Source organism: Corvus hawaiiensis, chromosome 12 (assembly GCF_020740725.1).
Source record: "Corvus hawaiiensis isolate bCorHaw1 chromosome 12, bCorHaw1.pri.cur, whole genome shotgun sequence".
Taxonomy (NCBI): Eukaryota; Metazoa; Chordata; class Aves; order Passeriformes; family Corvidae; genus Corvus; species Corvus hawaiiensis.
The window spans coordinates 1778389-1795957 of NC_063224.1; the positions used below are offsets into that span (position 1 = coordinate 1778389).

Here is a 17569-nt window from a genome sequence, read left to right on the forward strand (position 1 = left end):
GTGCAGCTCCGCGCCCCGGCTCCGGCTCCTCGCCCCCAGCTCTGCTCCCCCATCAGATAAGAGACCTCGCTTCCCTCCACCGCTGAGCAAAGTTTGCCTGGGAGACCGCCCTGACTCAGCTACTGGGGTCCCTTCCCTGCTCCAGTTATCAGGTCCCCTCCCTGTTCCAATTATCGGGCTCCCTCCCTGCTGTGCTGTAGGATCCCTTCCCTGCCCTGGCTGTCGGGGTCCTTTCCCCGAAATCGGGGTCTCTCCTTGCTCCAACTATCAGGGTCCACTCCCTGCCTTGGCCGTTGGGATCCCCTGGCCTGCCTCAAATATGGGGGTCCCCTCCCTGCCCTGGCTATTGGGATCTCTCCCTACCTCATCTGTTGGGGATATCAGGGTCCCTTCCCTGCCCCAAATTTTGGGGTCCCTGACTGTCTCAGCTATTTGGGTCCCTTCCTATCTTGACTATTGGGGTCTGTCCCTGTCCCAACTCTCAGGGTCCCCTCCCTATCCCGGTTATCGGGGTCCTCCCCTGCCCCAGCTGGTGCAGATCTCTGGTGCATCGTGGCCTGGCTGCCCTGGTTTTGGGGGACACTTCTCCCCCAGAGCCAGCAGTAGGAGGCAGCGGGGTTTGCCGGGAGCCGCGGCTGGGCTCGGTGAGGCAGCGCAGCCTTGCCCCGGCGCGGTTATCTCAAAGGGCACTGCAAACATTAACTGATTGGGATTTGCCCCCACCTCCACAGGAAGGAACTTAAAGGATATCTGGGACTGTTTCAGCCCGGCCCTGAGTCGCAGCCACCTTTGGGGCGCGGCACAGCGCGGTGCAGCTCGGCACGGCGGCAGCCTGGCGGCTGCGTGGGCAGCACGGTGGCACCAACAGCCCTGTGCCCCCAACCCACCCAGGGCCAGCACCTGTGGCCTGTGGGGCTGCTGGGCACCCTGGGGGAGGCACTTGGTACCCCAAGGGATGGGACTTTGTGCCCTGGGAGCAGGAACTTTGCACCCGGAGGGACGTGACCAAGATCTTGAATGGGGAAAGGAACTTTGTATTCCAAAGGATGTGACTTTGTACCCCAAGAGGTCACTCTGCATCCCTGGGATGGGACACTTTGCACCCCAAGGAAGGGGGAAGGGTCATTTTGCACCTAAGGGGTCACTTTGCACCCAAAGGGGTCACTTTTTATCCCAAAGGGTCCCTTTACATCCCTGTGAAGGGTCACTTTGTACCCCAAACTCTGTGACTCTACACCCCAGTGGGGTCACTTTATCCCCCAAGGGACACGACTTTGCAGCCTGGGCTGTCCCCAGGGTGTCCTGCCACCGGCCAGACGCTGCCCAGAGGGATGGAACCCCCCAAGGACACGGGGGTATCACTGACCCACCAGTCCCAAGGGGTGGCCACGCTGCTTCGTTAGCTAATTAACACCCTGCCCCACCAGCAGAGACTGTCCCCGTGGGGAGGGGACAGCAGGGACAGTCCCAGGGCTCACCGTCACTGCCGGGGGGGCTGCAGGTGTCGCGCTCGGCGGAGCCCTCGCGGTCCGAGGTGGCCCCGTCCCTCTCCGAGGGGCTCTTGTCCCCCACCGGGGCATCCTCACCTTCCTCCATCGCTGCCAGGGAACCTGCAGGAACACGGACAGGCTGGTTAGAAGGGGACAACCCGAGGGAAAAGACCCCAGGAGGTTTTCCCAGCCGGGAAATCAGGATGCTGGGAGGAAACACCCCACAGGAAGGGAAGGGAAAGCCCCTGCCCAGCCGTCCCATGGCCCAGCACCTCCCTGGGGTCCCCTGTCCCCTTGCAGAGGTGGCCGTGTCTTGCTCCAGGTGTTCCTGAGGTGTCCCCTCCCTGAGGCACTGCGGGGAACAAGCCTGGCAGCAAGGGGGGCACACGGCTGTGGCGTCACCCGTCCCCAAAAGGGACCCCAGAAATAGCCACCCCTTATCTGACGGGGGACGCAGACAGAGGGGGATGACGCTGCAGGGGGGACACAGAGGGGACAACGGGGGTGCACAGGGGGACATCCCTCAGCCCCGCCACCCCTCTCGGCCATTTCCATGGCAATGCAGCATCCCTGTCCCCCCCAAAGCACGACAGCAAGGCCCAGCACCGGCGGCACACGAGGCTGGCACCGCACGACGCCGCGGTGCCGGGGGCTGCCGGGGCCCCACCCGGGCCCGGGATCGGGGGATCACGGGGGGATCGGAGTGGGGCCAGCCCGTCTGCAGACCTCAGCTGCTCGCCGTGACTCCAGGCATGTATATTTACAGCAGCAGAACAAAGAGCCCATAATCTATACAAAGCACACAACAATGAGCGTGAATAAAGAGGCTGCCGGAGAAGGGAAGGCAATTTATTCTAATTCTGCTAATTTCAGTTCCAGCACAATTAAAAAGGCTCTGATAATATTCAGAAACAATCGCCAGCTAACAAATCGTTTCTCCCGCTGTAAATGAAACATTGTTAGGCTAATTTCTTCCTTCACGCCTTCACGGCTCTTGGGCTTCTGATAAAGTTAACCCAATGCTCGCCTGCGCCGGGGTTTGGCACCTCCAGCCTGCCCAGGGAGGGGTGGACGGGGCTGGGAAGGGAGGGGTGGGACCAGGAGGGCCCCTGGCACCCACCCAAGGGTGCCGAGACCACCCACATCCTGCCCGGGAACAGCAGGAAGCAGGATGGGCATGGCTTTGGTACCACAGCATCGTGGCCTACAGGGGTGATGGGCAGTCAACAGCATCCCATCCATGGTCTCTGGATGCATCCCATATCCCACCCTGAAATGTCCATCCCCAGCCAGGAGGGAGATGGGGATGCCCCATATAAATCCAGCTGGGGTTTGAGTCCTGGGGTGTCACCGAGTTCCTACAGGGGTGACGGGCGTCAAACAGCATCCCAATACCACGTTACTGGGGGTCCCTGGATGCATCCTGAGATGACCCACATCCCACCCTGAAATGTCTGTCCCTGACCAGGAAGGAGATGGGGCTGCTCCACGTAAATCCAGCTGGGGTTTGGGTACTGCGGTGTCCCCCAGTGCCTACAGGGATGAGGGGGAATCAGCAATCCCGGAATCTCGTCACTGCGATCCCTGGATGCATCCTGGGACCACCCACATCCCACCCCAAAACACCGAGGGGCCCAGCCATGAGGAAGATGAGGATGCTCCACACAAACCCAACTGTGTCAAACCTGCTACGGGGATGACTGGCGGCCAACAGCACCCTGGAATCATCTCACACCGTCCCTGGATGCATCCCACATCCCACCCCAAAACACTCCCAAGCGCGAGGGAGATGGGGATGCTCCACATAAACCCAACCATGGCGTTTGGGGACCATGGCGTCACCCAGTGCCCGTGGGGAGGAGGGGTGGCCAACAGCATCCCGGAATCACGGCCTGGGATGCATCCCGACCCCGCTGCAGCATCCCACTCCCCACGGATGGGTGCCCATGGAGGCACCGCCAATGCTCCCAGCTGCGCGGGTTAAACGAACCACTGGGAAAACAACTCTAAAAAACGGGGAAAAAAGGGGGAAAAAAAAGAAAAACGAGTGAGGGAGAGGGAGCACGGAGCAGGAGCGGAGCGTCACTTGCTGGGATTGCTGGGAGCCCTGCACAGTTATCACCGCACACAGCCTCCCTCGGCTGGCCTGATCTGTCTATTCTTCATTAAGCAAATACGCTGAAATGGAAATGAAAACATAATAGCTATTTGATTCTCGGCGAGATATTTTGCATATTGGTTCAGTGCTGATAGTGGAATTTCATCAACTCCCTTTTTTCATGCTTTAAAACTGAATTACTGAGGCTGGTTTTACAGAGAGGGGAAGAGCCAAAAAACGCTCCCTTCCAAGATACTCCGCTTCGACGATTAACTCTTCTCCCTCCCTCCTTCTCTCTCTTTTTTTTTTTTTTATTGATAACGAGCAAGGATTTCTTTTTTTTTTCCCCTTCTTCTTTTTCTTCTTTTTTCCTCAAAAAAAAAAGAAAAAATAAAAACTGACGGTGACTCTAAAAACTTGCAGGAAGCCGAGGCCGTGAGCCCGTGCCACCAGGGCTGGGGCCGAGGGTCGGCATTCCCAGGGAAACCCGGAGTTATCCAGGTAATGATTTGATCGCTGCACTCCAATTAAGGCTCTCCCAGCGCAGGAACAATAAAGCTTTTCTTGATTCTTTGTGCTTAGCTGGTAAATTAAATGAAAGGCAAAAGAATATAGGGAATATCAAGGAGGGGGGGGGGGGGGGGGGCCTTTTCCAGGCTGCCAAGAGCGAGACCCTGGGCACTCGGAGAGCCGGCACGGAGACAAGAGCAAAGTGATAAGAGGCCTTGATAACAGATAGAAAATAGCAACAGCCACAGACTTTCCCACCGGCTCTGGAGCAGGGAGGAGGAGGAGGAGGAGGAGGAGGAGGAGGAGGAGGAGGAGGAAGAGGAGGAGGAGTTCCCGTGGTGGAAAGCAGGTCCTGGATCGGGAACACGTGTGGGCTGGTGGCAACCTGCCTTTGCTGGCTGGCGCTCGGCGCTGCCGTCAGGTCCAAGTGTTTATTTTTAAATACGAATTTAAATAAAAATTCCCATCCAACTCCTTCCAATTCCCGTCTCTGGAAGCGTTCAAGGCCAGGTTGGACTGGGCTCGGAGCAACCTGGGCTAATGGAATGTGTCCCCGCCTGTGGAGGGGGAGGAAGGAGATGAGCTTTAAGGTCCTTCCAACCCAAACCGTTCTGGGAATCCATGACTCTTATTTCTAAAATAAAAATTCCTCCAAGTCCCATTGGGCAGGGGATGAGTCCAAGAAAGGCTCCAGGAGGCAGGGAACGAGGGACAGAGCCCAGAGCCGGATGGCCTCACATCCCAAACCTTCTCTCCAGGCACCTCAAAGCTCAGCCTTGGCTCTGGGTGTCACTGGGTGGGGGACAGAGGGGACACCCCAGCTGTGCCAGGGCATCCTGGGGGATGGGATATTCCAGCTGACCAGGCGGGCAGTGTAATGAAGGATCCCTTCTGCATCCTTCCAGCTCCTCCTCATCCCTGTGCTGGCACCATCCTCTTCCAATTAAAACCCCACGGTAATAATAACAACAACAATAATAATGATGATGATGGAAACCAACTCAAAAGCAGGTTGGCGAGGCTCCAAACCAGATTTTGGGATGCATGAAGCATCACCAGGATGCTCACCCATCACCTCATGCTGGAAATGTGGGAATTCCACTCAGGCATAGCTTCCTCGCTGCCCCTAAATCACCTCCTTTCCCCCCAAATTATGGAGCCCAGAGCAAAGGGCTGGTACTCCTCAGGGAGAGATGCTGCTGGAGACAGTCCCAGCTGCTCCTTTAGGAAGGGCATCACTAGTTGTTTGGTGGGATCCGGGACATGCCGGGATTCCCCAGGGTCTGGCGGCAAGACTGTGCCGTGCCCGCCCCGCAGCCAGAAACACCCGGAGAACAACCCGGGCTGCAAATCCCGGCTGCTGCCGGTATCTGATGGGACAGCCGCCCGCTCTTCTCACCCAATTCCTCCCTGGGCCCTACCAATGTTTGTTTTACCAACGACCTCGGCTGCTCCCGAGCCCGTTCCCTGCGGATCGGGAACGCCAAGCCGGGACAAACGAGGTTTCGGTGGACGCCGGCCCTCAAAGGTCCCGTCAGTGATCCAACAGGACACCTTCCCTTCCCTCAGGTGATGCTGCACTCAATTCCAATAGTCTGGAGTCTGTCTGGGAGAAAAAGGGGCTTTCTGGGGCACAACTCAGCCCTGTTCCCTATCAGCCCGGCTGCAGCATCCCGGGCCGGGCTCTTCCCATGGGTATCTCCCCGCGAAAGATCAGCCCCGTGCACGAAGCCGATAGCGGCTGGGGCCGGCCCCCAGGGGCTTTATCTCCAATTTGAGGCCCTTCTCCATCACCCCCTGATAAAACTCACCCTGACCCTTCCCGGGGTGCCCTGGGGGAAAAGGGCAAAGAAAGAACAATACATGGTTGGAGAGTTGGAAGGTGAAGGGGGGGATTTATGAATTTGTTGTTAAATTATTACTGGTTTATCCAGGAGGTGGTGGGGATGCTGTGATTGCTGACAGGGGATATCTATAATCATTTATAAATGACATTTATAAACTTATTACATTTTTGTATTTAGGCCTAATTTATCCAGCAGAGGAATAGGGGATAGAGGTGCTGGGTGATGCTGTAACCCCTGGTGGGGAAGATGCTCCAACTGCTCATGAGGGGTTTTATAACAATTAATATTATTACATTTATAATCTACTAGGCCTAATTTATTCCAGGAGGGGAGTAAACGGTGGTGAGGGCATGGAGGTGGTGAGTGATGCTGCCATTGCTCATGGGGTGGTATTAACAATAATCATGAGATTTCTAATAACGGCTGAACTTGTAATATACTTAGGCCTAACTTTTCCAGGAGGGGAATGAAGGACAGAGCGGGAATGGAGGTGCTGGGAAGGCTGGGATGGGATGGGATGCTCCAGTTGCTGCTGGGGAGCTGCTCTGTCCCAACCACCACAGCCCAGTCTGGTGGAAGATCCCGGCCCTGGAGCCGGATGAGCTTTAAGTTCCTTTCCAACCCAAACCACTCCAGGGTGAAATCCAGACACCATCCCTGGGATGAAGCCCCCCGGAGCATCCCTCAGTGCTGGGCTGCCCCAGGGGAGCCCCCTGGGGAAGAGCAGAACTGGGGAGAGGCCGAGCCTGAGAAAAAGCAGCGCTGCTGATAGGGGAGGGATTGGTTTCAGCCGGAGCTGCTCGCGCTGCCAAGCCCAGGCGGGATCGCGGCGGGTGCAGTTACTGAACATTCATCACTGCCTGAACTCTGTAACTTTATCAGCGGCGAGCGGCGCCAGCGCCGGCCCCGCCAGCCCCGGCTCCGATGGGCCGATAAACCACCGAGAGATCCCGGGAGATTGGGGCGCTCCGGGGGCCGCCATTCCCAATAGGAACGGCCGGCGGATCAGCCGCGCACGAGGGAGGGGACGCGGGGAAACAGCGAGGGAAGAGATCCGGGGACAATGACAATGGAGTGACTTTAGGTTTCAGATGGGGTCGATAAGGCCCTGATAGATTTGGAGAGAGGAGAGAGCGGAATGGAGCCGTCCCCGGCCTCGGCGCAGCAGATGGATGGGGTTGCTCCGGGAGAAGGGATGTGAACGTGGGCCTGCCTTCCCGGCTGGAGAGCACACGGAGCCACGAGAGGCTGCTCAGAGCGCAGCAGGGAAACTGAGGCAGCTGGTGAGACTGGAAGACAAGGACTGGTCCTTACTGGGGGGACTGGAGGCGTCTCCACCCAATCCCCACCCAAGAGCAGTTTGAGGCGTTTATCCCCATGGTGATCCAGGATTCAGGCACTTCGGGAGCAGCTGGATACCCAACAACAAGGGAAGAGACTCCAGCCATGAGGATCAGGCTCCAAGTGTGCCACCATTGCTCCCTGCCAGAAGGCGGAACTGGGGAAAACCCCTCGATTCGGATACTTCTTCTCCCACCTGGAATAAAGGCATTCCAGCCAGGAATGGCTGGGGGTGGGGATGCTCAGAGCACATCAATACCAGGTGACAGCGAGGACAGAGGTCAAGCTCTGGGCTAATCCAGCGACAAATTACCCCGGAGATGCCGAGCTGGAGCCATGCCCCTTCCCGTGGGAAGCAGCTCCAGGCCCATCCCGCTCCCAAAAGCGATGGAAAGGGAACAGGGATGGTCTCCAGTGTCCACCCCAAGCCTTTCAGTCTGTGACAGCCCTGGGTGATGACAAGGCCGGAGGGATGGGGACAAGGACAGGGATAAGGGGACATCAGCAAACACGCTCTGCCCAGGATGTCCCTACTGCTCCCAGTCCCACAGGGTGCCTGATCCCAGCTCCCGGTGCCATCCTGGAGCACTCCAGGGAGCACTGTGGCCACGAGCAGGAGCTGTGGGAGCTCCAGGAGCAGGGAAGGACCCTCAGAGGGTACAGCCAGGCTGGGTGGCCCATCTGAGAGCAGCTGGCACACAGAGATCCCTGTGACAGCGCTGCTCCCAAAAAACCTTCCCTGCCTTCCCAGCACCCCAACCCTCCTCTTCCTCCAACTCCAAGCCCTTCTCCTGCCCAGCCCCGTGGACGCCGAGTTCTCTCTGTGTAAACGTGCCTGTGCTGCCTCTTTCTTTTTTCTAATTTTTTTTTTTTTTTTCCTGTTCTTGGCATTTTGGTGGAGCGAGATAAGAGTAAAAAACAACAGAGCTGCTCGGAGAGTGAAAAAGGGAGATAGATAACGCAGATACCGACTCCTACACAAAACAGTCCTGGCTTTATCTCTGCTTTTTATCACAGTTCCCCTAAAAAAAATAAAGAGAGCAGCCCGACTGGAATGGGGCAGCACATTAAAAAATGAACTTTATACTGTTTGCTCTTTAGTTTTATATTTAGATGAAACAAACCCAGATTCTCGTGGTCGATACCTTTTCCAAACCAAAAAGCCTGGAAGCTCTGTTTGCTCCAGTGGGGATGAGCAAGGGAAGTCAGGGAGTTACGTGTGGACGGGGCAGAGGGATGAGGCTGCTCCAAAGCATCCAGGGCAGGGAGAACCAGGGAGCAGCAGAACCAGCGAGATGGATACCGACATGGAGATGCTTCCCGAGCATCCCTAGGTCCTGCCCCAGCAACTGCCAGGATCAGCTGGCAAAGCCCAAGCTCCCTGTGATCCAGGTCCCTGGATGCAGGAACAGCATCTCCATCCCAGCACAGGGACACGACTGGACGTGCCCTACACCCCATCCGCGTGGCTCCCAAAAATCCTTTCTCCCCACCCCGTTCCTGAGGGCGCCTCACAGGGCTCTGCCTTCCTGCTGGGAAGTGCATTTTGGAGCAGCAAAAACCCCAACTCCCAGGGCATGGCCAGAAAGAGGGAAGGAAGAAGAAGAAGAAAAAAAAATAATAAAAATGGACTGGAGGTTTTTCCCTCCCCTCGCACTCCCTTCCCTACCTTCTTTTTGAAAAACATAATTTATCTGTGTATTATCAAGAAATCCAGACACTTTAATCAGTGAGCTATGAAGTCAGTATTTCCATTCTTATCTAGCGGAGGAGTGGAAATGGAGAGCAGATAGGCAGCTCCGAGCCCGGCCGTGGTGGGGAATGTTAATGGGAGGAGCGGCGGAGCCATTGGCTACCGAGCTGCCACTATCGCTGCCATTATCGGGCCCTTATCGCGGCAACCATCGCAGCGCAGTAATGGGGCCAGTTCAACTTTCCGCATTATCATAGGAGCTGCGAGTAGCATGAGAGGCCTCGGCTGGGAGACGGAGAAGAGAGCGAGCGGCCAAACTTCCCGGCGGAGCAGGGAGGGGAGGGAAAAGCGGCTTTTCCTCCCCGCCGTGCCCTCCTGGGCTGGGGATGCTCTCCCTGCTGCTCGCGGCCCCACATTCCCAAAGCTCTGTGCACCCCGGGTGCTGTCCTGGAGGAGCATCTCCAAAGCTCTGGGGACTGACTCCAAGGTGCATTCCCAAAGCCCCAGGCACAGAGCCAGAGAAGTATCCCCAAAACCCCAGGCACCGATCTCATCGAGCATCCCAAAGCCCTGGGTACCATCCCAAGGCACATTCCCAAAGCTACAGGGACTGACCTCGATGAGCATCCCCAAACCCCTTCAAGCATCCCTAAATTCCTGGGCACTGACCCCAAGGTGCATCCTTAAAGCCCCAAGCACTGAATCTGTTGGGCATCCCCAAAGTCCAGGGTGCCAAACATTCCCAAAATCCTGGGCACTGACCAAAGCCCATCCCTAAAGCAAGGGGCACTGACCCCATCAAACATTCCCAAACCCTGGGCACCGATCCCCTCAAGCATCCCCAGAAATGCAGGTGCCAACCCTAAATACTCCCAAAGCTCCAAGCACTGACCCCATGGAACACCCCTAAAACCCCACACGCTGACCCCCAAAATCTCTGGGCCGTAACTCCACTGAGCCTTCCCAAAGTTCCGGGCCACCGGCCCCACTGACCATCCCCAAGCCCTGGGCACCGACTCGGAGGCGCATCCCCAGATCCCGGGGTCACGCTCCGGGCCGGCCAAGGCCGAGGGAAAACAATGGATCCACATTTCATCAGATGAACAAATTAGAGGAGCGCATTTCCTCCACGCGCTATCGACTGGGAGATGTCAAGAAAATATGTTGATGTGAGAAAGAGGAGATAAAGAATTATTTTGGAGGAAAAAAGCCGTGGAAGGCTCTTATCTGCAGTGACTCATAGGCACACACTCCTTAACCCCACTGCAGCCCAAGGTCAGCAGTTGCATTCCTTTCGGCATTTCAGCCCTTCCAAAAAAACATGTTGCTGCAGGAACAATGTGGAGCCTTTGCCGGGCAGCCATCGGAAGAGGGAACTGTATTAGCCCCGAAACACTTGAACTTTCCTGATAAAAGGAGCAGCAGGACACAGCCCGGCCAAGCTGGAGCGGCCAAAAGCCCTGAGTCAGGCAGCAAAGGCAGTCATGGGATGTGGCGCAGAACAAAAAGGAGATACTGGCCTCCTGCTCCCATTCCTGCTCTTCTCCAAAGTGGGGGAGCTGCTTTCTTGGCCCCACAGGAAGAGAAATCCATGCCCTCGGCATGGAGCAGAGGTGGAGTGCGGTGCAGGGCTGGCACAGAGGCCTTTTCCAATGTATCTTCTCAAACGCTGAATTCCCAAAAGCTCCAGGTTCCTCGCTCCTCGGTTCCTCTGCTCACATCCTCTCTCCGGGCAGCATCGGATCTCAGCCCCGGCTGTGCCTCTGGGCTGGTTTTCCCTCCACAGCAAAGCCCCATCCAGTGTTTTCCAAGGCACATCACGGTTATTTTGCAGTAGGACGGACGGCACGCATGGAAAACATCCTCAAAACATCCTCTTCCTTTGGCCAGCTCGGCTGTGTTTGACCCCAAATCCACCAACACCACACAGGGCCCAGCAGCTCCATCCCTGGCCCCGCTGTGCCCAGTTTGGGCAGCGTTGTCCCTTCCTTTCCCAGGGCCGTGGGTGTCCCCTCAGGGCTGGGAATGCTGCACTGTGCGGGGATTCCCAGGGATGCTGCCCCGGTGGATGTGGACACAGTGGTGCCTTTGGGATGCTGCCCTGGCCGGGTGGCCCCGCTGGCTTCGCAGGGAGGGGACCCAGGGCTGCCCCTCTCCAGGAACCTGGGATCACCTGTGCCGTGGCACTGCCTCCTTGCACAATTCCTGCAGCACCCGTGGGGAAAGGATTGCTTTCTTCCCAAGCCCTGATTGCCGAGCTGGCCGCATCACAACTTGGCCAAAGGGGAAGCTGCAGCTTGCTAGGTGGCCTCGTGATTCACCATGGAAAATAAGACCTTGCCCAACCTCGCCACTTCGGATCCCGAGGTGCAAATCCCAGCTGGAGGTGGCTTCCCCGGGATGCCAGGGACAGTCCATCGCCGTGGCTCCGTGCCCGCCCGGTGTGCCCGGGCTGGGGACAGCGTGGGGGCATCCCCCAGGGGCTCAGGAGGCGGAAGAGCGGCAGCAGACACAGAACCACCCCAACCCCGGCGCCCACGGGCCCTGGAAGCAGCCGCCTGGCAAAGCCTCCGGAGCCTCCCTCGCCGGCGCGGCTCCAGCGCCGCCTTCTCGCCCCGCGGCCGCGGCACTGGCAGGGACGTGCGCCGGGCTCTCGGCAGAACTGGTTTGGCCATGCTCCTGGCTGCCGTGGCCAGCGCGGCTCCAGCCCTCACTCCCCGAGCATCCCCCTCATCCTCCCTGCCCGCTGCGGAGATGGGATGGCCAGGAAGAGCCATCCTGGGATATAGCCCCAGCACGGTCCCAAAAGGGCTTGCGGGGTTCCCTGGCGTCGAGGGATGAAGTGTACCATGGCTGGCAGGGCACAGGGCTGGTGGCGCTGGCCACCAGGGCTAGTTATTCATTATCCACGGGGAATGGATTTCCTGCTCCGAGCTGTCATCTCGGCCACCAGCTGCCAAGCACGGTGCCAACCCTTCTCCCAGACCTGGGGCCTGCAGGGATGCTCACACCTGGAGCACTGGCTGTGGGAGAGGAGGGAAACTTCCTCCAGCATCACCTGAGGCTGGTCCAGACCCTCCACTGAGCAGGAATGTGGCTTGTCCATGGTGGGAAACAGCTGCAGACGGCTGGGAGAACTCCCACGGTGGGCTCTGCCAGGTGCATCCCACCAGTATCCCACTGGCACCACAGCCCATGGGTCACTCCCCAACCCCGTCCCACCTGTGGGGACCACGACGGGTGCCTGGCCCTGGGAGCCCCCGATGTCACCCACGGCGCATCCCAAGAGGCCGGTGACAGCCAAGCTGGGCAGAGCCGCTGCGGGGGCAGCTGTGCCACGGGGCTTTGCCACCCGCACCCCTGCCAGCTCCGAGGAGCCGCCGCTCGGATGCCACCGCGCCAGGGCTGGCAAATGCCTTGGGGCTTTTGCACAAGAGGGGAGGGGCTGGCAGGCAGGCAGCGCCCGTGGGTGTAGCAGACATGTGGGACACGGGGATGCCACCCTCGGGATGCCAGGAGTGGGATACAGGGGGATGCGAGGCTGAGGGAGCCCCGGGATGTGCAGAAAATTCCGGTTTTGGGAGCAAAGCTGGGAGGCCGTGCCGGCACCCGGCTCATCCCGGGAGCAAACCCTCCCCACCGCACGGAGCACCCCGGGGTAACACCGCCCCAAACAGCCCCCGCCCACCCCGCCCCGGCGGCGGGGAAGGGGAAACTGAGGCACGGAGGTGGCGGGGATGGAAAAGTGCAGCAGCATCAGAGCGCTGGGGGAAAAACAGGCAAGAAAAAAAAGAAAAGCAGCAAGCAGAGGAGGTTGAAACAGAGTCACCTGAAAGGGAAGGAGCGACTCAGGGAGGGAAGGCAGCGGGAAGGAGCGGGCAGGAGGCGTGCCGGGAGCATCCCACGCCACCGGCTCACCACGCCGCCGCTAAAAATAGACGCTGGGTTGGCCACTGTCATCTTCACGAGAAACGCAATTTTCCAAGCTCCCGGGAAGGACGGCTCCCACGGCCCGGCCGGCACCGCCACCCTCTGCCCGGCTCCAGGACCCCCTTCCCGGCACCGCCGCCGAGCCCACGCGGCACCGGGGAGCAGCCGAGCGTGCAGGAGGAAAAGGAAAAAAAATAAAACCCGCCCAGCCCAGCACAACCCGTCAAGAGACGGCGGCTTTAACAGCGCAGATCACACTCGTTATCTGACACCATCTAATAGCAATTAAAGAAAATCCACACGCAAAAATACGACGGTGTTTTCACCTCCCCCCGCCCCCCCTCCCCACCCCCCCCCCAGCCCATGCGTTCGCTCGGCGGAGCAGAATGGGAGATAATCATCAAAAAAAGTCAAAGCTCTCATCAAACTAATGCAACATCTGCAGCCGATAACAGGCGCTGGGGAGAGCTCGGCTTCTCAACCCAGCTCGTTCCACAGAGCCCGTGGAGGGGGGGGCAAAACCACCCCACCACCTTGAGAAATAAAAACACACATGCAGCTGCCCCCCATCAGATAATTAAAGTGCCTGCGTTAATCATATTTGCAATGGAACAAATTGTTGGAGCCCTTTTGCCCCTCTTTGCTGTGTTTGTTGTTGTAGCGAATCCTGCTCCGGTCTGGTGGGGAGAGATAAGTGATCCTTATCAGCCCTGGCAATCTCTATCAGGATGGAGATCGGGGCTCGGCGCTTATCAGGAGCTCAGATCTACTGTAGCTGAGCACAGAATAAAAAGGGAAAAGGAAAAAAAAACACCGTAAAAAAAAAAAACAAACCACAAACAGGCCCCTGCAACTATGACAAAACATTGGCTTCCAGCTCACTTAGGAACAAAAAAAAAAAAAAAAAAAAAAAAAAAAAAAAAAAAAAATCTGTATTAAAAGAACAAGGGAGGGGGAGGCACATCAGCGCGATGAGATCAATCTCCCGCTTATCAGGCTCCCCCATCGCAGGACCCGGCGCTGCAAAAGCACCGGCAGCTGCCAGAGCCTCGCTCATCAGCTGGGCGCCCGCGCTCCCATGTTTGAAGTTAATAAATATAACAGGCTATCTGGGTTGGAGATCAGCTCCTGCTCGCTATCAGCCCCTCACATCTATCTACCAGCAGAACAAAAGACAGACACACACACACACACAAAAAAAAAAAAAAAAAAAACAGAGAAAAAAAATAAACCACCCCATAAAGCAGCAGCAGCTGCAGGGAGGTTGGTGGTACAGGCAGGGATGGAAAGATACTGTCCTCTGCGGGCGGGAACCCCCAAAAATGAAAGGAAGAGATGCTCGGGGTGTTTTCTCTGCTATCAAAAGCCACCATCGCGATGCAATCGGCTTTCAAAGCCTCCCCACCGCGTGCCACCGCTGCTGCCGGGGGGGCCCGGAGGGAGCGGCACCCCCGGCCCCTCCATCCCCGCACGGCTCCAGCCCGGAAAGGCACGAAGAAGAGGAAGGTTAAAGCAGCTGGTTAAATATAGTCCGGTGTCTGATCTTTGTCTTATCTCTGCTGGCGATCGCCCGCTCTCCCGGCGATCTCCCCGCGAGCCTTAATCTGCGCCTCGCATCGGGCTTCAAAAAAAAACAACAAAACCCCAACCCCACGAGAGAAGGCGAAGCCAGAGCGAGAGCATCGCGTCACCCAGGAAAATAAAATCAGCAGATACCAATCTGGAGGAGGTTTTTAATGCTCCAGCCGAGATGATAAGGAGGATAGACTTTGTGGAAACAGGTCCGGTCTGTACATGAGAGGAGTCTGGTTACCGGAGCCCTGATTCATGCATACCTTCCCTGATGGAGCAGCGGCAGGGCGCTCTCGCCGCGCTCGCCGCCTCTAATGACTGTTTTCATGTTGACACATACAGGAAGGCTTCCAAGCTCTCAGCTTTTAATCAGTTTTGGCCATCGCCAGCGGCCTGAGATCAGCCTCCCACTTTATCATTTCTTCACATCTCTGCAGAAAAGCAGCAGAGGAAGGAGATACGAGGAGCCGCCGCCGCCCGGCCGAGTTGCCACGGCCTCGTCCTGCCCCAGTTTGCCCCATAAAGTCCACGCTGGTGGGTGCTGGGAGCAGGCATCCCACCAGCGGCAAGGCTCCCACAGAGAGCAGCGTCTTTCCAGCGCTACCGCTCGCTCCGGTCTGAACGCTCCCGGTTTAACGAGCTGGAGTTACCCAGGCAGGGCTCGCAGGGCTTTTTGCCGAAATAAAGCCGCGGAAGTTGGATAAAGCCAAAGGAGAAAACTATCCCAAAAAAAAAAAAAAAAAAAAAAAAAAAAAAAAAAAAAAAAAGGAGGCAGCTGGGACTATTTTTAACTCTCCCCGGGTAAAAGTCTAGCTGAGCGTTATCACCAGAGCAATCACCCCAGGCAGGGAAACAGGTAGGTGCAACTCAGCCTTGCAATTATTTCAGGAGAAAGATAAAGGTAGATTATCACATGGTGGCCAGCCTTCCCTATCCTCCCATCTCCCTTTTATCACCAGCTTCCATCGACTCGAGGGGGAAAGAAAAAAACACACACACACACACACACACCGGAGAGGAAGGAGAAAAGCCAAGCTGAGCCCGGCACCGGAAAACTTCCAGCACTTTGCAGGATTTCTCTGCCTTGCTGGTACATCCTCGCAGGAGCAAAACAAGAGCCCGGCTGATGGGCTGGATCGTGGGCAGCGCGACCCTCTGGAATCACCATTCCACAGGGAGAGGCAGGGATGTGGCCAAAGTCCCGCGGGACCCCGAGGTGGTTCCTCGTGGCCATGTCCCACCTGGGCTGGGATGCAAAGCGGGACTTGGGGGGGCACTGGGCAGGGTGGAGGGTCGGGGACAGCGTGGCCGATGGGGAGGATGGCACATGGGGACGATGGCACCATGGGGACGATGGCACGGCGGGTCCAGCAGCAGGCAGGATGGGGGTCCCCATGTGGGGAGGGGACCCCTGGCAGCGTCAGGGGGCTGTCCCCGCGGTGAGGAGCCCCTGGCAGGGGTCGGGTACCCCAGGGTGGATGGGGAGCCCCAGAGTAGGTCGGAGAGCCCCTCGCAGGGTGAGGGGCCCGTAGCTGGGGTGAGGAGCCCTTGGCAGGGCTGGGGTGGCCCGGCGGCGATGGGGAGCCCCGGGGGGGTTTGGGGAGCCCCTGGCCCCGGCTGCCGGCGCTAGATGGGAGGCAGGCGGGGGAGATAAGATCACAATTTCAGGCCGTCCCGACAGAGCGATGTTATCAGGACAGGACTTGCAGAACGGAATATTTTAAAGCCTTATCGGGGCCCCCATCGGGAGCCGGTACCGGAGCCACCGCGCTGGCGGGGGGAAGGCGGCGCGGGAGGGGGAAGCGGCGGCGGGGACCGAGAGCAAGGCGGGCGAGCGGCCGGTAGCGGGAACGGGCACCCACGGCGGCCGTCACGGGTGGGTCCCGGGTGTGTCCCGGGAGTACCCGGGGGAGGCGGTGCGGGAGCGCTGCAGCCGAAGGGGTGGTGCAAAAACAACCCGGGGGGGGGGCGGGGAGGGGGGGGGGGTGATGTGGACAGCACAGAACGCGGGAGGGGGTGCCGGTAGCGGCGACTCACGTTTGATCTGCCGGGGGTTGCTCTGTTTCCTCCTGGACATCGCTCGGCGAGGGGCGAGCCCGGCGCCCCGGCTGGCGGCTGGGCGGGCGGCAGGTGGGTGGCGGCGGGCGGGCCCCCGGCTGCTCGCATGCCCGCCCGCCCGCCCGCGGGGCCGGGCCGGGGCCGGGGCCGGGGCCGGGCCGGGGCCGGGCCGTGCTCGGCGGAGCGAAGCCGCCGCCGCCGCCGCCGCCGCCGCGGGATTTTCTCAATGGGCGCCGCGCCGGATCAAACCCGCGGAGCGCTCCGGGGGGCGGGGCCGGGGCCGCCGCCGCGGCCGCCCATAGGCCCCCGCCCCCCGCGGGCCACGCCCACCGGATGGCGCGCGCGGCGGGGCGGGGCCTGGCGGGGCGGGGCGGGGGGCGGGGCCAACGGCGCGGGGGGCGGGGCCTCGGCGGGCCCGATCCCTGCGGGGGCTCCGTGCCCCGCTCGCCCCGGGGACCCCAAAGCCTCCCGCGTGTCCCCAGCCCCGCTCTGGGGCACCCCCCCTCCCCCCCGTGAGGCCTCGCCCTCTGTTTTGGGTCTCTGAGCCCACCCCGTTAGGCCGGACCCCTCCTTTTAGGGTTCCACCACCCATCCTGAGCATCCCAATCGCTCCCTTTGGGGTCCTCAATCCTTCTTTGGGTTCCCCAAATTCCCCTTTGGGATCCCTTGTGCCCTCTCTGGAAGCTCCTACAGTCGCACCAATCCCCCCTCTGGGACCTCAGTGACCTCGCTGGGTCCAAATTCACCTTCTGCAGATCCTCAAAGCCTCTTTGGCATCCCCCCAAACCTTTCTGTGGGGTCCTCAGGGTCTCTCTTTGGGATCCCCACCCCTTAAAACCCTTCTCATTTGCAGCTGAATGGCCCAAAACCTCCCGCTTGTGACTTCTATGGTCACCGTGACCCTGGCTTGGGGTGGGGGACACCCCAGGACACCCCGGGGATGGTGTAGGGGGCCTGGGGTCGCCCCTTGGCATCATCCCAGCCAAGTCACCTGTGAGCATGGAGAAATGTTGGGGCTAAATGTAGGATA

At 58.9% G+C, this 17569-nt stretch overlaps 1 protein-coding gene across 1 annotated transcript in view; it reads right to left on the bottom strand.

The window, feature by feature from the left end:
• The window catches only part of ZFPM1 (zinc finger protein, FOG family member 1), a 34228-nt gene extending 17605 nt beyond the window's left edge, over positions 1–16623 (bottom strand). The window contains exons 1-2 of the mRNA XM_048316910.1: positions 16519–16623; positions 1479–1610 (exon numbers count right to left, since the gene is read on the bottom strand). Of these exons, the coding sequence (XP_048172867.1) occupies positions 1479–1610; positions 16519–16558 (172 nt within the window). The 5' untranslated portion in view covers positions 16559–16623. The remainder of the gene's footprint in view (positions 1–1478; positions 1611–16518) is intronic.
• Between the last annotated feature and the right edge of the window lie 946 nt (positions 16624–17569).